Raw genomic sequence first — 19,401 nt, 5'->3', positions numbered from 1 at the left:
CTTCTGTGTGATCTGATTCGATTAGACTTTAGTCGACTGTACCTGCAGCACGAGGGAGCGTAGTTCGTTAGGCGGCAGAGCGACAAGCGATGGCACCTCACGCTGGAGGTATGCTAGAACCGCGCCAAGCTCGCGTGCTTCGACTGACCCACCTTCCTCCGTCTGTGGACGATCATATTCCTGATAGATTTATGTATAATATGTTTCGAGTTTTTATTATGTCTAAAGGCGGACGTGCAGTAGCTTCGTATAAAAATTAATCATTCCTTCCTCGCCAATATACCACCAACCTTTAAAAACTGAAATGTTATGACCCATGTGCCTGTAGTTACACTCTTTTAAGGGTCAGCTAGGTGGGTTATAGCATGAGTAACTAAACGAATGTTTATATGAGCTTCCAAAACTTGAACGAGTTTCTTCCATGTTATTGAATACGTAATACATTTGATGTCATAATCATAATCCTTTTAAATTAAAAAATAATATAAGGAATATCAATGGATCTATTGTCTTTACCTGTGGTACATATGCTTCTGGCCTTTGTTGCATTTCTTGCACATATTGCTGCTGTTGCTGCTGATGTTGTTGTTGTTGGTGTTGCTGCTGCTGTTGCTGTTGTTGTTGTTGTTGTTGACGCTGTTGCTGATGCTTTTTCTGCTGCAGCTGCTGCTGTGCAACCAGTTGCTGCCATTGCTGCTGTTGTAACTCTTGAAACTGTTGCTGGTAGTATTCAAAGATATTATGAAATATTTGAGGTATGAGAGATTGAATGCAATGAATTGGAATATATAAATTGGAAACGGGTGCGCTAGTACCTGATCGATGTCGGCGCTGAGCTGCTGCGCGGGGAGCGGCGGCTGCGGCGGCGGGTAGGGCGGCGTGGCGGGGGCGGGCGACGCGCCTGAGTGCGTTAATACGCATTATTATTTAGGTGTATACGCTACATTTTAATTTTCAAATAAATTACTTTTCAGACTGACTTAATTATTTGCGAAAAGCACTCACTTCTGTCGTATTGACTTTGCTGAATATTAATTATACTAATATGTAAACGGGTATTATTGCATTTTATATAATGATAAAGTAAATGATTAACGTTTCTGTTACTTATGTATTATTAATGATAATTATGTGATATACAGATATAATAATGGGATCGTAGGTTTCTTACCGGACGCTTCGGCTAATTCAAGGATGTTCCTCTCGGTTTCTGGTAATGAATCATTTCGAGGTTGACCTGCAAGAGCTTCAGGTCTCTGAAAAATTACAATTTGTTTAATTATACACGACTAAAACATACTACAAAGCTATTCTACACATTCATAAAATACTTAAATAATGAATTTTGAAATAATAAAATATCCAAGACACCCACTGAAGCAAAAATCGATGAACACAAAAGGTTTCGGGTTAATTTTAAACATATTATAATGTTCTACAGTTTCATGCTCTATATTAATGGTCTACTATGGAGCGATTAAAAAAAAAACAACGTAATCACCATATTGTACGAAAATAAATCTACATTTCATTTAAATCAAAATAACTTCAGACACAACACTACGAAACATGATATTTTAGAAATGTGTCCACTCACATTGGATTTTTTTTCAACTTTGTTTTTATTTTTAAATTTCTTGTTAACATCCTTCCACGTAAAGCCGGGCGGGAGGGATAGCTTATGCTTATGCACCATGTTGTGGTGGCACATCTACACCGTGGAAAGCAAGCACAAATGATAGTATTTTAAAATTAAGCCAATAAGAACAATAATGAGTGATGATCAATTCGTATGCTTTTCCAATTATTATTTGATCATTTTTTTAAATTATCGCGTCAATATATTAAGTAGTCTGTAAACCGCGAACATTGATTGCGATTGAACTTATACTAAACCTATTTATTCAATTGTTAAAGATACGAATGAAATATTAATTTCATATATATTTTTATAATCCGTTTCAGAGACAATATTAAAAATAATAACAATAATTTCTAATAATAATTTTTAGCATCCTTATAGATAGTGATGATATCTAATCATACAAAATTAAACAAGTCATTTATGAGACTGTACAGGCGGCTTACATTTCGAAAGGATACTTGAGGTGAAAAAATAATTAATGTTCGATCTATAACATTCGTTATTTAAAAATAAACACGAATCAAATTGACCACCATCCATAATTGATAAAAAGTTAATTATATCTATGTGTAAGCATGATATTATATATTGTTATGTAATTAGTTGAATTGCATTAGGGCCTTAATGTTACTCAAGTGGATGATATTTGTCTACGTAACTAAGGGAGGTTGCGGACACTCTGCTATGTAATGCGTATGAAGAGCGAACCCATAAGGCATGCGTGCGGTTGTGCAGTATTAAATTAGACCAAGCAAGCGAGTATTATGAATGTTAACTGGCCTACAACTGCGTTAGTTTCTTTCTCGAACGCTGCTTGCCTTACATAAATAAAATACTAATTTGCGGCGATAATCCTGTAATCGATTCAGCCCGCTCATCGAGATCGCTCAAGAATACGCGCTTTTACGAATGATTATTTCAATTATGCCCGCGTACAGCACATTGCACGCAAAAGCTCCCAATCATTTTCTACGACTGTTCAACCGGATACGCCTCTATGATCCGAAAATCATTGTCTACTTACATGGTCGTCCAGTATGTCGGGCGGCGGCGGCAAGTGGTGGTCGGAGTGGGGCGCGGCGGGACGCTGCTTGCGCCCGCACTTGTGCTTAGCCGCGCCCGCGCCGCCCGTCGGCGCCGCAGGGGGATTCGCGACCTGCGCGTTGCCGTTGTTACCGCTGCTTTGCTTCTTGCGCCCTGAGTTATTGATACCATGATTATATTCAATTAACTCCCATATAAGAATTTATATAAATATTGTTATAATTAAGAACAAAAAAGCAAGAAAACTAAAGTAAACAGAACTAACCATCCAAGTAAACCTTAGCGAAGTTAGGAGACATCTCCTGCTGTGGCGCTGCGGCCGGGTGAGCCTGTTGCGCGGTGTGAGGGGGCTGACCGTGCGCGAGCACGTGCACGTGCGGGTGGGGCGCGTGAGGTGCGTGCGCGTGCGGGTGCGCGTGCACGTGGGGGTGAGCTAGCGGCGCATGCGCGCCCGCCATGTGGGCGGGCAGCAGCGCGCGCTGCGACGGCGCTCCAGGCGCCGGGGCGTGGCTCAGCCCCAGGGCTGCCGCTTGCGCTGAGCTGAGACCTCCGCTCTCCTCCGTGCCCGTGTTACCTGATTGCGACCGCGCGTTGACTATTATAAAAGTTAAATTTCATAAGTATTTGTCATTTATTAGTGATCGATGGTATATTTAAATTGATTATAACTGAACATATACATCATGAGATCACGAATTTGTACATTTAAGTTTATAGTCACCTCTAGGCAACATGACGGAGTGCGGATAGTCGAGCAGCAGCTGCACGACGGCGGTGTGTCCTCCTTTGGCGGCTTCGATGAGTGTGCTCGAGTTATCCTTAAGCTTGCGGAACGGATCTGCGTCGCATGCCAGGAGGAACTTGACTACGTCGGCATGCCCACCGGCACAAGCCAGAGAAAGCGGCGTGTGGTCGCCGTTTGCTGTCATACGGTTCACATCGGCACCCTAGTTATAATATAACATTACATGATATATAACAAACAATTTTGATATTAACTTTGAATGCTCGTAAATAAGTAGTTGCAAGTATGTAATTTATTATATGTCTCACCTTGCCCACGAGGAACTGCACAGTGCATAGGTGTCCGGCGCGGCACGCTTTCATGAGCGGCGTGCGGCCGCCCTCGCTTTCGTGCTCGAGCACGGCCCCGGCGCGCAGCAGAACGTCCGCCACGTCCGTGTGACCGTTCTCGCACGCGTACGTGAGAGCTGTGTCACCAGTTTGCGTCTGCGCGTGTACATCCGCGCCGGCCTGCAGTAGGTATCTGCGCGCCCCAAAATAATATTAAATATAATTCGCTACGGGCAATATCTTCGCCAGAGTTGGTGAACAAACTGTTCGGAAACTATTTTCATGTAAATCATTAACCATAAACAGACAAGACTACGTAGCTACCATACCGTATTATATAAGACTTACCGTACAAGCTCTAGATGTCCTTCTTGAGACGCTTCCATTAGGGGAGTGGAAGCTCCGAGCTCGGCGTCCGCACCTGCCTTAATAAGAAAATCTGCGACTTCAAGAAATCCACCGCAGCAGGCAAGTGTGAGAGCCGTCTCTTGCGTTTCATCCGTCTGCGCGTTTATCGAAGCACCTTGGCCCAATAATAGCGCTACCATTTCTTCATGACCTTTAACAAAATATATAAAATTGAAAATCTAAATATTTAAAACGTGAGTGCATCATGTTTTTTAAGCCAATATTAGAATATTGCGCCTCGAGGTGTGCAATACTAACCACAATTTTTTTCAAGAAGGCTTTTATAAGCACTTTTAAATATTCATACAATAGTAGATATTAATTCAAATTGGTTTGAAATGAAGAATTTGGAATGTACAAAGAATTCTATGTGAAATCTATGTGGAATCTTGTATGGTTAGAGCTGGAGCACATACTTTATAGAAAAATATATATTATGTGGTATAATTATACTGGTATTATTAAAAAGAAAAACTGCTCATCAACGATCTCACCTTCCCGGGCGGCCTCCATGAGCGGCGTGTACCCCTCGTCGTTGACCTCCTCGATGTTGGCGCCGCGCTCCAGCAGCAGCATGGCGAGCTCCACGTGGCCGCCGCACGCCGCCAGCGTCAGCGGAGACTCGAAGCTGTCCGTCGGCATGTTCACCTGCGCCGGCAGCCCGTTATACGATAACTACGAATATATGCGGGAGGACGGCGAGAAGGTTTATTGGATGGACTTGTAATCGGTTATATAAAATTTAAAAAAGTATAACCGTATTACTGCAACAATTCTAATTTTGTGAACTTTTTTATTATTTACACTTGAACAAACACAAATGTCAGTACAGTATTAACCTTCGAAAGATCGCTTATAAGCTACGTAATTGAAATAAATGAATAAACTAATCGCAATGATAGCCACGGGTCACCTGGTCGACCCGACTCGAGACAGAAACGCCAGAAACAAACCTGCGCGCCCGAGTCCAGCAGCAGTCTCGCGACCTCGACGTGTCCGTCCATGCTGGCCTCCATCAGCGCCGTGTGCATCTCGTCCGTCTTGTGTTCGCGGTCCGCGCCCGCCGCCAGCAGGAAGCGGACCATGTCGAGGTGGCCCTTGTAGCAGGCCAGCGTGAGGGCGGACTCCTTGAACTCGTTGGAGTGCGTGTTGATGCCCGCGCCGTGCTCGAGGAGGATCTTAGCCACGCCCACGTGACCCGCCGATGCCGCCTGTCCATTATCGATGATTATTATCAATTACTATAGCCACAAAATATTTATCGAAAATATATTTTGTAATTTATAATTTTAAATGTATATAACATTCAAACTTATCATCTTTAGCCTATTCCAACATTAAAACAACTAAAGGCTAATCTATGATATTCATTATGGATTTGCGTAAGTGATGTTTTTGATGTCGACGAAGCTGGTAACGAAACTTTGGAAGTAAAATATAAGTGGATATAAGTATTTAAGTGAAATAGTATTGTATTAAAAGATATATTAGCTGAACTATAGCAAATTGAATATGTAGATCTACAGTTTGTTTATTATTTCTTCGATTGGAATACGCTATTCCAACAATAACAGGAAAAAAGCCAAATAAACAACATTTGACATACATTGTTGCGATTTCATTGGTGTTTAATCAAACATCAATATGATATATAATATATCTATGATATTCACAATGGATGCGCGAAAAATGGCGTTTTGAACGTCTACGAAACTGTTATCGAAGTTTTAGAAGTAAAATTAAAATGGAAATAAGTGCTAAAGTGCAACAGTGTTGTATTATAAATAAAGATATATTAATCATAAACTCCTAGTAGTGCACAATATAGCTGAGTTATTAGCAAATCGCATGAATTACGTAAATCCAAAGTTTGTTATCTTTTTTCCTATTTCCATTGGAAAAAGCTATACTGATCTTTATGCTTACAATAAAATATATTTTTTTTAAATATTCATTCACATATATTCATTAAATTGAATATGTACTGCTTATTTTACTTAAAAAAAATCTAAATGCACAAAAATCTTTTAAAGAAATACAAACGGAAAACATTGTTTATATAATATAATGATCAGATGATGGTTATTCGTTTTAACATGCATAAGCCAGTATCAGACCTCCATGAGCGGCGTGTGTCCGTTCTCGTTGTGGTCCTCGACGTTGGCGCCGTTCTCGAGCAGCGCGCGCACGCACTCCTCGTGCCCGCCCGCGCACGCGTACATGAGCGGCGTGTTCCCGGAGCCCGACACCGCGTTGACGTCCGCGCCGTGCGCGATCAGCAGCCGCACGATGTCCACGTGGCCGGCACTCGCCGCCTCCATCAATGGCGTGCAGTCGCCCTGTAATCGAATAAGATGTGTTTAAAATTACCTTAAACGAATATACCTTTCCTTCCTAATATAGTGAGAAATGTTCATGTATACAAACAAAATAATCGCAAGCCATTAAGTCTTAAATCAATATTGACTATTATATAGTTCCAATAAATGTACTTCTTGCTAACCTTAATACCGCGGTCCTCTACGCTCGCGTGCATCGCCAGCAGCACCTGCGCGAGTTCGTAGTATCCCGCGGAGCACGCGAGTGAGAGTAAGGACTCGCCCTCCTCGGTGGTCTCGTGCACGGAGCGACCCTCCGTGAGGAGCTTACGGACCGTGCCCACGTCACCATCGGAGCATGCCTCCGCCAGCGACGGCGCTCCGTCTGCACCGACCGAGGACGCCACGGTGGGCGTCGTACCCGTTGCGGTAGAACCGCACTGCGTGCTGCAATAAAGCGAAGTATTAGTATATTACGAAAATTACTTGATGCATAAAGAATCAACCAAAATGTCAGATAAGATCAAAGCTTAACAAATCATAGTCAGCGCCGGCCTCGACCAAATCGATCCGAGAATCGTTGACTCGATCGTGATCGATCTGAGAGGCGTCTGGCGTTTACGACTCAATCTCGGATTGTCATCATTGTAACTTTCTAATCGGAATAGGAATAACGAAAGTTAAATTTAATATCATTTTATTAAATACGGATGATTTTATCTAAAGGAAATGTTTTTGTCAATTTAAATATTATAAATAGAAAACAAAATTTGACTTTGTATTGTTTAGGTTTATATATATATTTCAAGGTCAAATCTGAGATGTGATGTATTTTTATTACGGTCGAGCTCTTCCCGTGACTTCGAGTGGACTTTGGACAGGAGATTATTATTTTTTATTTTACTTAGTAATTTATTAAAAATCCATTAAATAGTTATCGCGTGATACATGCACAGACAATTATTTAAAAAATAATATTGTATTCCTCTTTATCGTTTAACCATAATGACATAGTATTTTGGAATGTTTAATTTATCGAAATGGCATCGTTTTTACTCATTGTAAAAATCATTATAGTGAAACTGTCGTAATATTTGCTCGTTAACAGTATATCGTGATGGTTTCCTAGGTGGAAACAATGGAACAACAATGTTGCGTTTATGTTTATATATTCCTCAAAAAAACACACATGAGATAAAAAAGTATGGAGTGTAATATTCTAGTGGTACTAACGGCTTGTCCTGGTGATGGTGGCGGTGGTGCGCGGGAGGCTGGTCGCTGCGCATCCTAGTAAGGGCGGCGGCCGCCTCGTCTAGCGCGCACGAAACAGAAGAAGTGAGCCGCCGGAGCACCTCAGGGTCCGCCAGGTGTTTACCTTCACCTGACAATTTTCCGATGCCTGTCAATGAAACACAATGAATTAAATAATGTGATAATGAAACATTATTTATTTATTCATTTAAATAACGAAGTTTATCAACATGAACTGAGCTTCCGGCGGGTACACAGGCATAAGCTAATTTGTGTACAGTAAGTTAAGTTATCGTAATATCAGACTAATGACGTTAGTTACATGGACTAATAATAATTCACAGTAAAGTCCAAAACCGAGCCCCAAAGCTGGACAAAAACCTCGTCTCCAAGTAGATAGGGAATAATGTCGCATATCCATAATTTTGCCTAGTTGTGGGTACGGTATATATACAATATACATATTATAAATTCCTAATATAATTCTATGCTGATTATGAACGGATTATGTTCATTTATAAACCATAATGAAGCAGGTGAAATCTCTGTGGTGGTTGCCTTGATATGAACCCGCAACCATCTGTTAATATCAACCAATTTTATCTCCACTATGTCATTGTGGTCCATAATAACAATTTAAAAGTATTTTTATTAACCAGTATAATTTATATTAATTAAAAACAAAGACGCTTCCTGCGATTTTTTTTACTTCTCAAGAGAACAAGTAAATGAATATTAAATAAGTTTAAAAAAATATGCAAGCGAATTTGTTTTGAAACTCAAAACTTTTAAATTTTCTACGAGATCTATTTGAACAATGTCCATTTAAATTTGATTTATTTCATTAAAATTTTCGTTAGGGCCAAGATAAAAAGCTTCGCTGTAGTGCAAATCGATATATCTTTCAAATAAGAGTCGCCAGTCGAAACTATGCAACAACGGAATACTAAATTTCACGATGTTTTCTGCTAACACAATATTGCTAAAGGTTGAGTCATTGTTCGAAAGAAATTAGTACTGTGGTCCTCGAGTACATCTGGCCAGGCGTTGTTCTTAATTGCAAATGTCAATTATAAGTGTAGTGTTGTGAGTTTGACATTTGAAAAAAATCCTATGTTTAAACCTGCAACGTTATAGTAACGACCTTCGAGCGGTTTTTGAACGTGCATAGTAGAGAACGGAATACCCATACGAAGGTCAATCTTATACAGTTATAAATAAAGATTAAAATGGAACGATCTTAAATGCGGCTTTGCAAAGCTTCGCTTGAAACTTATATTGAGTAATATTACACAATTTAGTTGTTTATAAATTAATTTAATCGAACATAATTTCTATCTAACCTCTCACTACACGTCGTATAGGTAACCCTACTGTTAGAGATATAGTAGATAAAATTTACACTACTAACTTTAATAATCTCCAAAGAGGTTTGATGTTTCCTTTTAAATTCATTCAATTACGTTATTACTTAGCCGTACTTTGAGTTAACGGAATTATATCAAAATTCAAAGATGTATAAATAAACGGCCTAGGTCGAATAGTAAAGGCGATTTGTAAGTCGAGTAGTTAATGTCGCAAAAACTTTATTGATGAATCGATCGATATTTTTATCGGTCATAGATTTCCCGTCGAGGTTACTGTACGTAACCGAATAAATATTATTTGATGAACATAAACAATAATATGTATCATCCGATTGTAAATTGGCATGAAAAATGTGGACTGGGCAGGCATTGCCAATTGATTGCCTTAAATTTATGTCACTTTATACTATGCGAGTTCAGGTACAGTAGAACAATCTCTACAATATGAATAATATTTAATAATCATAACATATATTGTTAATTAAAAAAAAAAACGAAACTATACGCAGCTTTAGTTATGTAAAATTAATTATTCAATTTTGAAAAGGTATTTTTTTTCAATGGGGCGAAATCGACCCCAGTGGTAGTTAAAGGTTTGAAAGGTAACATTTATATATTACAAGATTATACACATTATATCGTATGTATTACGATTTAAGTGTATAATATATATATATGTCTGTGATCTGTAATCACATAATAATGAAATGTTGCTGAGTGATAAAACGGTTATTTAATTTTTAATAAATCTAAAGTTGATCAAGGAAATGTCCTTTAAATAAACGGACATACACCAATCACTGTCAAAGCTCGCAAGCAGCGTTATAGTGTAAGAGTATTACAAGGGCAAATTTGGTTTCAGGCGCTTATCATAAATCATTTAACAACTCTATACAATATCAATCAAACTATTTACATATTATAGTTTTAATAACGCCAGTAAAACTGTACACAAAAATAACTACAGTTCGTTATAAAAGAAATAAAAATCGAAATACTATTTAAATCATACATGTAAAGTCTATAAATTATTTTATATAAAATATTTATAAATTATCATAAAGGTTGTATAGCTTCTAGCTATTGAGTTATGTTCAATTACAGAATTATATAAATGTAATGAATACTTTTTGGTTTGACATTTTTATAAATAGAAGTAGAAAAAGAATATTTTTGAATTGGACATGGGAATTGTTAAACTGGGTTGAAAAACCGAAGATAATGGATGACTGTAACAAAAACTGGAAAAATAAATATTGTAAACTATATTGAATATTGTTCATTATTTATTTGACGTTGCTGTTTACTTGAAGCTGGCTCTTCATACATTTTTCATGTATTTAAGAAATTATCTATAGTAATACTATTAATGTAAACGTAAATCTGCTTGTCCGTATTATAACGCTTTCACGTCTAAAACACTTAACCGAACTTAACGAAATTTGGTACATAGCTTGCTTAAACCCCAATAAAGGACGTACTTTTTTATACCCTTAACCTACGAAGCTAATCCGCCAATGCCTAACACACAGGCAAACCGGGGTAGAAAACTTTTATATATTAATATATCATTATTTTCATTTATTTTATATTGATGTCTTTTTTTACGTACTATAAATACGTCTCTACTATATCTCTCAAAAAACTAATTTATCTTATGTAGGTAAATATACACCAACGCCAGACTAAATGAACCCACCAGCGGCAACAAAAAAAAAAGATACCTGTCTAGTTCAAGACATAAAGACACAGATAATATATTAGGTTACAGCGTCGTAAGTTCGAATGTAAAATTTCCTATCGACCAGGAGGGTGGCGCGCTAGGGTATTATATTTATAGCGCGTACGGGATGTCGAAATTGCAGAAATGATTTATTTTCCTTTCATATTTTATTGTACCTTACAAACTTAAGCAATTATTAATATGCCAAACTCAGTAGGTATATATATTGAAAACTAGCTTGACCTGCGGCTTTATTCAGAGCATAATTTAAAAAACTTTAGCTTTAGCACACCGTCAACCGCCATTTGGGGTAAATTGAAAAAAGTAGCCTATATCCTTGCCATATTAAAACTATCTCATTACCAAGTTTCATCTAAATATGTTCAGCAATTTAAACGTGAAGAGTTAACGGACAGAGTTACATACGCATTTTTAATATTAGTATAGATGCTCCCCCCCCTATTCGATTACAATAAGCCATTATAATGGCCATGTATAGACGACATTTTCAAACTTATTACACGATTAATTGCTTTTAAGTAAAAAAAAAAAAATAGGAGGCAAAATTTAAATCACAGTAGACGGTGCCAATATGTAGTCTATCAGTACGTCTTTTCGTTCAATAAACTCGAGAGTCCCTTTGCACTCATTTATAATTGTATATTATTTATTTATGATTAACGAATCAATTACCAATGAATTTTGACGTGTTTACATATGGTTATATTTATATTGTGACAATCGAAAACGGTTATTATGTAGTATGAAAAAAATATAAGTAATTTAAAAAATATCTCGAATCCCTTTTGATAAAATTACAGTACATAGGTGTCGCACTCAGAGTTTTAATTGTAATAATTTAAATCTGGACATAACGAATACTCGTTTTACAATAATCATCTAGTACTTCGCAATAAAAATGTCGTGATGTTCCACAAAACGTGTCGTAAGAAAATCGGAGATGTATATTACGATCGCTTCCCATAATGTTACAAAATCGTAGATTGAGTACTACAACTTCTTCTTGCTAATCAGTTAGATGTTATATACGGAAAACTTCTTTGAAAGCAGAGTATACATCGAGGTCGAATTTGAGTGCAATATTTCTGACGCAAAAGATTTCAATTGTATGCAATGTTACACGCGCTTCATTTTTTTAATCAACTGCATACTATAAAACGTTGTACACTCCGCGCATCTGACTGTTTGAACGCGATAAACTCAAAAAATTCCAAACGGATTATCATACGGTTTTCACCAACCGACGGATTGATTCATGTGGTCGAGTAACTACTAGAAAAAAATAAACTTTTAAAATCGTATGTGTTTCAATATATTGTACTCGTAATGTTCTCATTGATGCGGAAATAAATATCTCGGAAAATATATATAATAATACAATTACATAAAAAGTATACATTCCAACTTTATTGAATAACTTATGTTGTGTTAAGACTGTATAGTGACACTAACATCTATCAATATATATCAACATGGTTAAATTAAAAAAAAAAAAAACCAAGCGTGTTCTTGAATTTCTACCCGACAACAACAAAGAGAATGAATACTATTGTAAAGAGTAATAGCAATACTAGGTGTCAAGACTGAGTTAATACTGAAAAAAAGTGACGTTAAATGATGTCATAAAATATATTCGATAATTTATGAGAGGCAATTTCATTTAAATGTCAAATTATTTATCAATAAGTAATACAATTATGGGTATAACTCATTTTATTCTTTTTAATTGATATCACTAATAGCAGGAAGACAGATGTTACTATGTTCAAACATTGTTGTTGTACATGTATAAGCTAATCCTTATGTCAATGCGCTCCCAAGCATGGGGCCTAAGACACTATACCCCTTGTTTCTTTATTGAATCATTAGCTACTTAATAATGAGTAGGTTGCAACGAAACGTTCACAGTGAATATATTGCACTACCTTCCTAGCTATTCTGTACAAAATTCTACAACTTAAATGTATCATTTTTTTATTGGTCCTTTCGACCGGATATTGGTTACGTCATCCAACCTTAAAATTTAGCCCAGTCTTATAGTCTGATTGTGTAGCAATTCGTTACGAACTGAGATATATCTGATAGAAGAGTTCAGTTCTAAGTGAACATAACGTATTTACGTGTTCTTTTATTTATTTATTTATTTAAGCAACACTGACCACTTTCCAACTCCGGACTGCTAGTGAGTATTACTAGTTAAATAAACGTAATAACTTTTACTGATCCAAAACAGAATTCGAATCTGTTCAACCGGAATAACGAAGAACTTATAAGTGAATATTATAATAAAACAATGACGAATATGAAACCATACGTTTTTGATAATACAAACTTTATTTAAATAATCGAAATTAAGTATTTAAAATTGTAACTCCAATCAATACGATGCGTTACTAACAAGTTTCTCGTATAAAATATATAAAAGAGACATGCATTTATGTAAATATTGGTATTTAACAGTATAATATATTGCTTTTAATTATTTCGTTAATTAACCCTTACAACGTTGAAATAAGGTACATATTGAATACGAACATATATAAATATTTCTGCGAATTAACGCTTAGAGCCATCGCAGACTAAAGACTTTCGATTAAATTGATTTAATTTTAATTAGCATAGTTACTCTATGCGGGAATGTACATATAAGCAATGATTTTAAGTTAAGTCTTTAATCTGTGGGGTCCTTTAAGGGCAATTACGTGTTATATAATATTTGAAATGCGTCTAAAAGAAACGTTATCGTTTATTCGCTTTCATTGTTAATACAATGGCCAATGAAGGACACTTATATACTACTCTTATGAATAATTTACTCCAATTTCAGACATTTAAAACTATTGCGATCGATACTTTGTGTTAGCTTTGTGTTTATTTTTTTACCTTCGAAGATACCTGACAGACAATTTGGTACAGAAGACCTGATAAAAAAAAAATTGTGCTCGTCACTAATTCGCTAAATTAAATTATTTTGCTGTGTTCATTGGTTTGTTATTATTAAGAAGGCCTAAGACTATACTACTGGCAAAACCCAAAAAATATCTGGAACATTATAAAAGGTAAATATAATAAAAAAAAAAATTCCTTAGCGTTGTTTACTTACTTCGAGGTACTTTATATATTTTTAGTGTTCAACATTATATTGAGCTGCCATTGTATTCAGATATTTAAGTACAGCACTTAACTCCCTATCAAACGCATACATATGTCTAAAATATTATACACGAAAAACAAAATACCCATACCCGCTTTATATACTTCTATTATGTATTTATCTATTATGTGCAATGGTTCTTACAGGGTATGGAACGTCCTGAATAATGTGTAGATTAACGATCGATTTCAGTAAATATGTAGGCAAGCGTAGCGTTCGCAAGTGCATAAAAAGGTCAAGGCATGAGGTACGCTATCATTGTTCAAACAATGACTTTTCAAATTACTGCTAATCAAATATTTTCTTGATAATCATTACTCTATCTGCGTAGTAACTAGGAATTCATTTAAAGCAATCATCCGACGATATAGAAACTATCGTTTAATCTATAATATTCAAAAACTATAATAAAACACAATTTACGAAAAGTTATTAAAATCAGTTTTTTTTTAATTGAATGTTCTGAATTGATAGGTTGACAAAACTTAACTAGCGAGAAAGAAAATAGGCACCACCACAAACTAGATTTGTTTTGTTCAATGCGAATAAAAAAAACAAAAGGTCAATACACTATTTCACAAAGACAATTTATGTTCCAATTGTATTCATAAAAAAAGTCGCACTCAATTAAAATAGTGCAAGCTGATTGTTTGTGACGAAATCTTTTATCAATCTCAATAATGTCTATGAATCTTTAAAATATAGTTCAATCATGGTCGCATAATAAAATACGTGTAATACGATTAACGACGACTTCTTCAATAAATTGAAATCATTGTAGCTTGACCATTGTGTGACGTTATTTTTTACGCTTTTACTTCATGCGGGCGTATTGACACGCACTAAATTTATCATAGTACAATTACGCTCGAATGATACGAGCCATGTTACAAAAAAAAAAAAATCGCGTTGTTTACTCAGTGATAGGCGCGATGCGGCAACCGAACATCTGGCAGGCGCGTCGTGGCTCGGGTCGCGTAAAGCCGAACCTATGCAGGCGCCCACCGCTCATCATTTCGTACGGAGAGGGTAGCGGTCCAAATTATAAGTGATAACGATAATGGAATTATGTCCAAAATCTTGTTTGTGTTTACTGTTTCATATAAAGATAATAATTATTTTGGGAAGTGCGCCGTATCATTATTTTAACGTTAATAGTTTAATATAATTTATTATAAACGTAATTTTGTGGTTTCTTATGAAATACATATATTTTAGATTCAGATTAGATAGGTAATTATAGATCTAATACATTAATCAGCGGTCTTATGATAATTATTTTAAGAGAGCGCGATTCGGTTTAAGCCACGACTATTCATTGTGATAACATTAAAAAACAAAAATCTCTTAACTTATACCAATACATAGGCGTCAACTGTTTGCACTCCACATTTCTGCTTAGAAGTGACGTTGCACCGTACATGTCACATTCCAAACTTAAACGAGTATTAAAATTAATTTAATCAAGTTCATTAATTTTTTTTTCAACATTGGATCACGAATTATTTCGTTTAGGAGTGTATAGACTACTACTATTACTAATAGCCTTCTTAATTGTACTGACATTATAACCTCTGCAATATTCTAATGGTTAAAGTTGCATACATATACACAGATTAATTATTCTTTAGGATTAAAAGGTTTTGGTCATTGACATATATAATTAACAGTAAAAAAAAGAAAAAAATCATATTCAATCTGTGCTACACTAAATTTTACAATGTAAGTCTTGAGATGTAAATGATAATTAAAGTTCTATATATTTAAAATTTTGGAACATCCATAAGCTATGCAGTATGTTAAGAAGCTTAAGTGTAGTTAATATAACTTGCGAGGAAAGTATTAATTTGATCATATAAAATAGATATTTTCATATAATACAATTTAGATTTAAGTAAAATGATCTACATTAAAGTAGTATGTTTTTCATTTTCCTTAAATATAAAAATGATAAAATTTTAAATCTATGATAAGAATGTAAATATTACATTTTATATTTAGAAATGGAATGCAAGTTTGGTGAAATATTCATTTGTATGCAAAATTTCTACACAAATATCAAATAATGTGATTTCATCGGTGACATGAACTTTTGCTTTAATATCTTATATGAAACATTGAAAAAAGATGTGTAATGTTAAAGTGTTTCTTTATAGATACATTTTAACATGTTTTAATCAATGAATTCTTTAGTTGGTCTACTAAGAATAATATCTATACTCTATTGCTTACAAAAATACAATATAATTTTAAACAGTATATATAAAGAGATAGCATCTTAACTTTTAAAAGTTTAATATTGCATGCATTCCATATTTTAAGGTATATTTTATGCATTTTTTATTTGTTTACCATTATTTCATTACAACTTTTTGAAGCAAAATATATATTTTTTAATTAAATAGGGAAATTATTATTTTATACTCCTTTATAATAATAATAATAGATACCATAGATACAAGAATAGAATTCTGGGATGACAGATATGATATAAGAAAAACAAAGGATGAATTTCAATGTGAATAATGTTTATATTGACATCCTATTTCTAAAGCAGTTAATTGTAGCAGCACTGGAGTTAAAAATCTATTTCACAGAGCAAGGTTGTCTCAACTTTAAATTTATCTAATTTTTAAAAACAGATTTGTTTATTTCAAAATAATCTTTATGCTAATTATTTTCTTAATATGGATGTACATTTGAAAATTCATTGATTTATGATATAGTTTCATGAAACTCTTCATAAAACTGGAGAAATATATCTTTTGAATATAAGAATGATCTTAGATTATTTGAAATGTCAGGTACATTGCTTATGCTTTGGATTATTGTAGTAGTAACAAAAATACTAAATTATTGTCTGATGTCACTACACGTCAAATATGAAACCAATTATTATGTACCATGTACCCATTAACTAAAAGTTTTAAATATAATTTGTGTATATTATGTTATTGACACTGAATTTCTTCACATTTAGTTAAGATAATGGGTTATCCTGATTTTATAAATAAAATATGTTTGTATTCTTGTATTGTGTGCAATATAGGGACACAACACATATAAAACAATGACAACAACATAAATTTATCTTTCAATTTATATTTATTTCATAAACAGCATGAAAGTAAACCTTTTCAGGCTATTGTATTTGTACTTTTGCAAAGGTCATTCTATATAACATCATGAAGGAGGCTATTGTTATGGTGATATATTTTGTGGCGCCAGATAATTGACTACAATAAGCTTATCTTATCACATAAGATAGTAGTTTAAGAATATAGTCAAGAGCTAACTTACCAGCTACTTCAAGGAGGGTCTCTAGACGAGCTTGCATTTCTGGGTCAACGGCCCGTTCGGGGTCATCATGGGATAGTAGGAACTTAGATGACTCTGCACTACCTCCTTCTTCTTCCATCTCCGCCTGGATAAAATTAATATGATATATATAATATTTGAGGATATATTTATGTGTATTAATATTTACAAATTAGTATTAGTCTAAAACAAATATTTTAGTTAGGTGAAATAACAAATTAGTTACAATGTCAACAATTACTCTAACAAAACAAATTCACACACTTCATTCCTTATTAATATTATAAACAAACATGAATATTATGCAAATGTTTTTTTGTTTCTGATGGCTATTCTTTGTTTGGAAATATTTACAGTCATAAATCCTGCTTATAGGTTAGTCTTATTTTAGTCTCTCTGCTCTGATTCTAATAACATCAGCTGACATTACATATAAGTTTAGACATAAAAATAGGTTAGAACATCAAAGGCAAGACAAGCACTAAAAATGAAGCAGAAATAAACACAAATACATGTAAATTGTTAGAATCACAAGGACCATTCAGTATTAAAACAAAACATTATATGGAATTGGAATTTGTCCATTGCACACACATTATGCTGGTTAAAGTTAAGAGCCACTCAAACTGCAACAGCTATTGGTGTTGGTGAAGCATTTATTCTGCACCCAATGTGGTCTTCCACTTACCAACAGGTCTGGCCTGCTAAGGCACAGACAAGCCAGCAAGATCTATAACACCAATGAGAAAAATGTGAGATATACCGCGTATGTGGTGCTTGCGGACGAGCTTATAGCTAATTGTTAGTGAAAATGGTCCTTGTAATTCACCAGTAACCAACATTTTTGCGCGAATCGTAGCGGCCACAGTGAAATACTCGTGTACGCGTGACGACACAAAACACAACATCGTTTACGATATTTGTAACTATTTCACACAAAAATTATATAATTCACTCAATCATATTGAAATAACGTCACGAAAACAATATCCAGCACTTCGCATTGACTATTATGCATGTGATTTCGGAAACATGGCCACCGTAGATCGAGCCTCATCCAAAACACAAATAGACAATGAAAACTATCTTACGGCGATTTTGCCCGTTTCGTCGAATTACAAAGAATCAATTGAGTATCGTCTAGGAGCGAGTGGCATAAATAATTTCATGCATTACTCAGTAGGACGTATGTACCTATGACTTTCTGACGTTTTACGGAATATTTGGCAAGCAACTTGTACCGTAACGAGAATGTAAAATTTTTTCTTTGTAACGCGCTTCGCACGTTTATAGGCATATACAATTAATGGAAAAGCAATTTTGTTACAAAAAGAAACTGAATGGTCAGTCACGTACAAGATGTCCCTTGCAGCATTTAGCGGTACAGATAATCACAATCCTTTACTACTGCCACCGCCTCTGTCGAAAACAAAACACGTTTTACCTCAGACACAGAGTCATCCTCGCTTTCCGAAGAGTCTGTCATGTATTTGGCAGGTGCTCCTGAATACGTTTCGGTTTCAGATTTGGCCGGACTCGAAGCCGAACTCTGAGGAGTGGACGATTTTACCACATCAAGTTGCACATTCACCTTATCGATATTTCGGTTTTCAGACTGTCCGACATTCTGCATTTTTATCCTAATCCAATATAACTTAATTAGTCTTTTAGTATCAACACTTGTTCTACGAAATTAACACGTTCTTATATTAGCAAACAAATTTATTTCGTCATTTAGTCAGGCTGATACCCGCCATGTCTACTACTATGGCGAGGTTCCCGGATGCTTCAAGTAGGCTAACCAATTATCTCCCTCTGGCGATTCAATTCTGAACTTTTTTGTGCTGCCATCTGCGTTAAAAAATGCAATATGTTGCCCATAGACAATATTCTGTTTTTATTTTTGTCTGGGATCTTAATAATTAGTCAAATTTACTTTAGTTCAATGAACTTGTAGGCCAAGAAAATATAATAAATAATTAAAGTAATCTATTAACTTTTAATACTCCATAAAATATTTTTACAAAATTCCTTTAAATAATTTTGTTAGTTATTATACACCAGTACATAAAAAGTTA

General features: G+C 35.1%; 1 protein-coding gene across 10 annotated transcripts in view; it reads right to left on the bottom strand.

Annotated features, from left to right (window-relative positions):
- The window catches only part of LOC125067480 (ankyrin repeat and KH domain-containing protein mask), a 32,177-nt gene extending 13,061 nt beyond the window's left edge, over positions 1 to 19,116 (bottom strand). For 4 of the 10 annotated variants that reach the window (XM_047676128.1, XM_047676129.1, XM_047676130.1 and 1 more), the window contains exons 1-18: positions 18,768 to 19,116; positions 18,012 to 18,053; positions 17,306 to 17,429; positions 7,723 to 7,888; positions 6,675 to 6,936; positions 6,289 to 6,510; positions 5,125 to 5,382; positions 4,666 to 4,819; positions 4,112 to 4,322; positions 3,743 to 3,956; positions 3,411 to 3,636; positions 2,955 to 3,284; positions 2,670 to 2,842; positions 1,598 to 1,711; positions 1,172 to 1,256; positions 816 to 901; positions 517 to 720; positions 43 to 162 (exon numbers count right to left, since the gene is read on the bottom strand). In XM_047676128.1, the coding sequence (XP_047532084.1) occupies positions 43 to 162; positions 517 to 720; positions 816 to 901; positions 1,172 to 1,256; positions 1,598 to 1,711; positions 2,670 to 2,842; positions 2,955 to 3,284; positions 3,411 to 3,636; positions 3,743 to 3,956; positions 4,112 to 4,322; positions 4,666 to 4,819; positions 5,125 to 5,382; positions 6,289 to 6,510; positions 6,675 to 6,936; positions 7,723 to 7,888; positions 17,306 to 17,429; positions 18,012 to 18,053; positions 18,768 to 18,956 (3,180 nt within the window). In that variant the 5' untranslated portion in view covers positions 18,957 to 19,116. Of the gene's footprint in view, positions 1 to 42; positions 163 to 516; positions 721 to 815; positions 914 to 1,171; positions 1,257 to 1,597; positions 1,712 to 2,669; positions 2,843 to 2,954; positions 3,285 to 3,410; positions 3,637 to 3,742; positions 3,957 to 4,111; positions 4,323 to 4,665; positions 4,820 to 5,124; positions 5,383 to 6,288; positions 6,511 to 6,674; positions 6,937 to 7,722; positions 7,889 to 17,305; positions 17,430 to 18,011; positions 18,054 to 18,163; positions 18,457 to 18,767 lie in introns of those variants that run through there. The other 6 variants (XM_047676132.1, XM_047676134.1, XM_047676135.1 and 3 more) reach the window with 6 other exon arrangements.
- Between the last annotated feature and the right edge of the window lie 285 nt (positions 19,117 to 19,401).

Source organism: Vanessa atalanta, chromosome 11 (genome assembly GCF_905147765.1).
Source record: "Vanessa atalanta chromosome 11, ilVanAtal1.2, whole genome shotgun sequence".
NCBI classification, from domain to species: Eukaryota; Metazoa; Arthropoda; class Insecta; order Lepidoptera; family Nymphalidae; genus Vanessa; species Vanessa atalanta.
The sequence above is the reverse complement of the archived record's forward strand: the minus strand, read 5'-3'. Positions and strand labels throughout refer to the sequence as shown.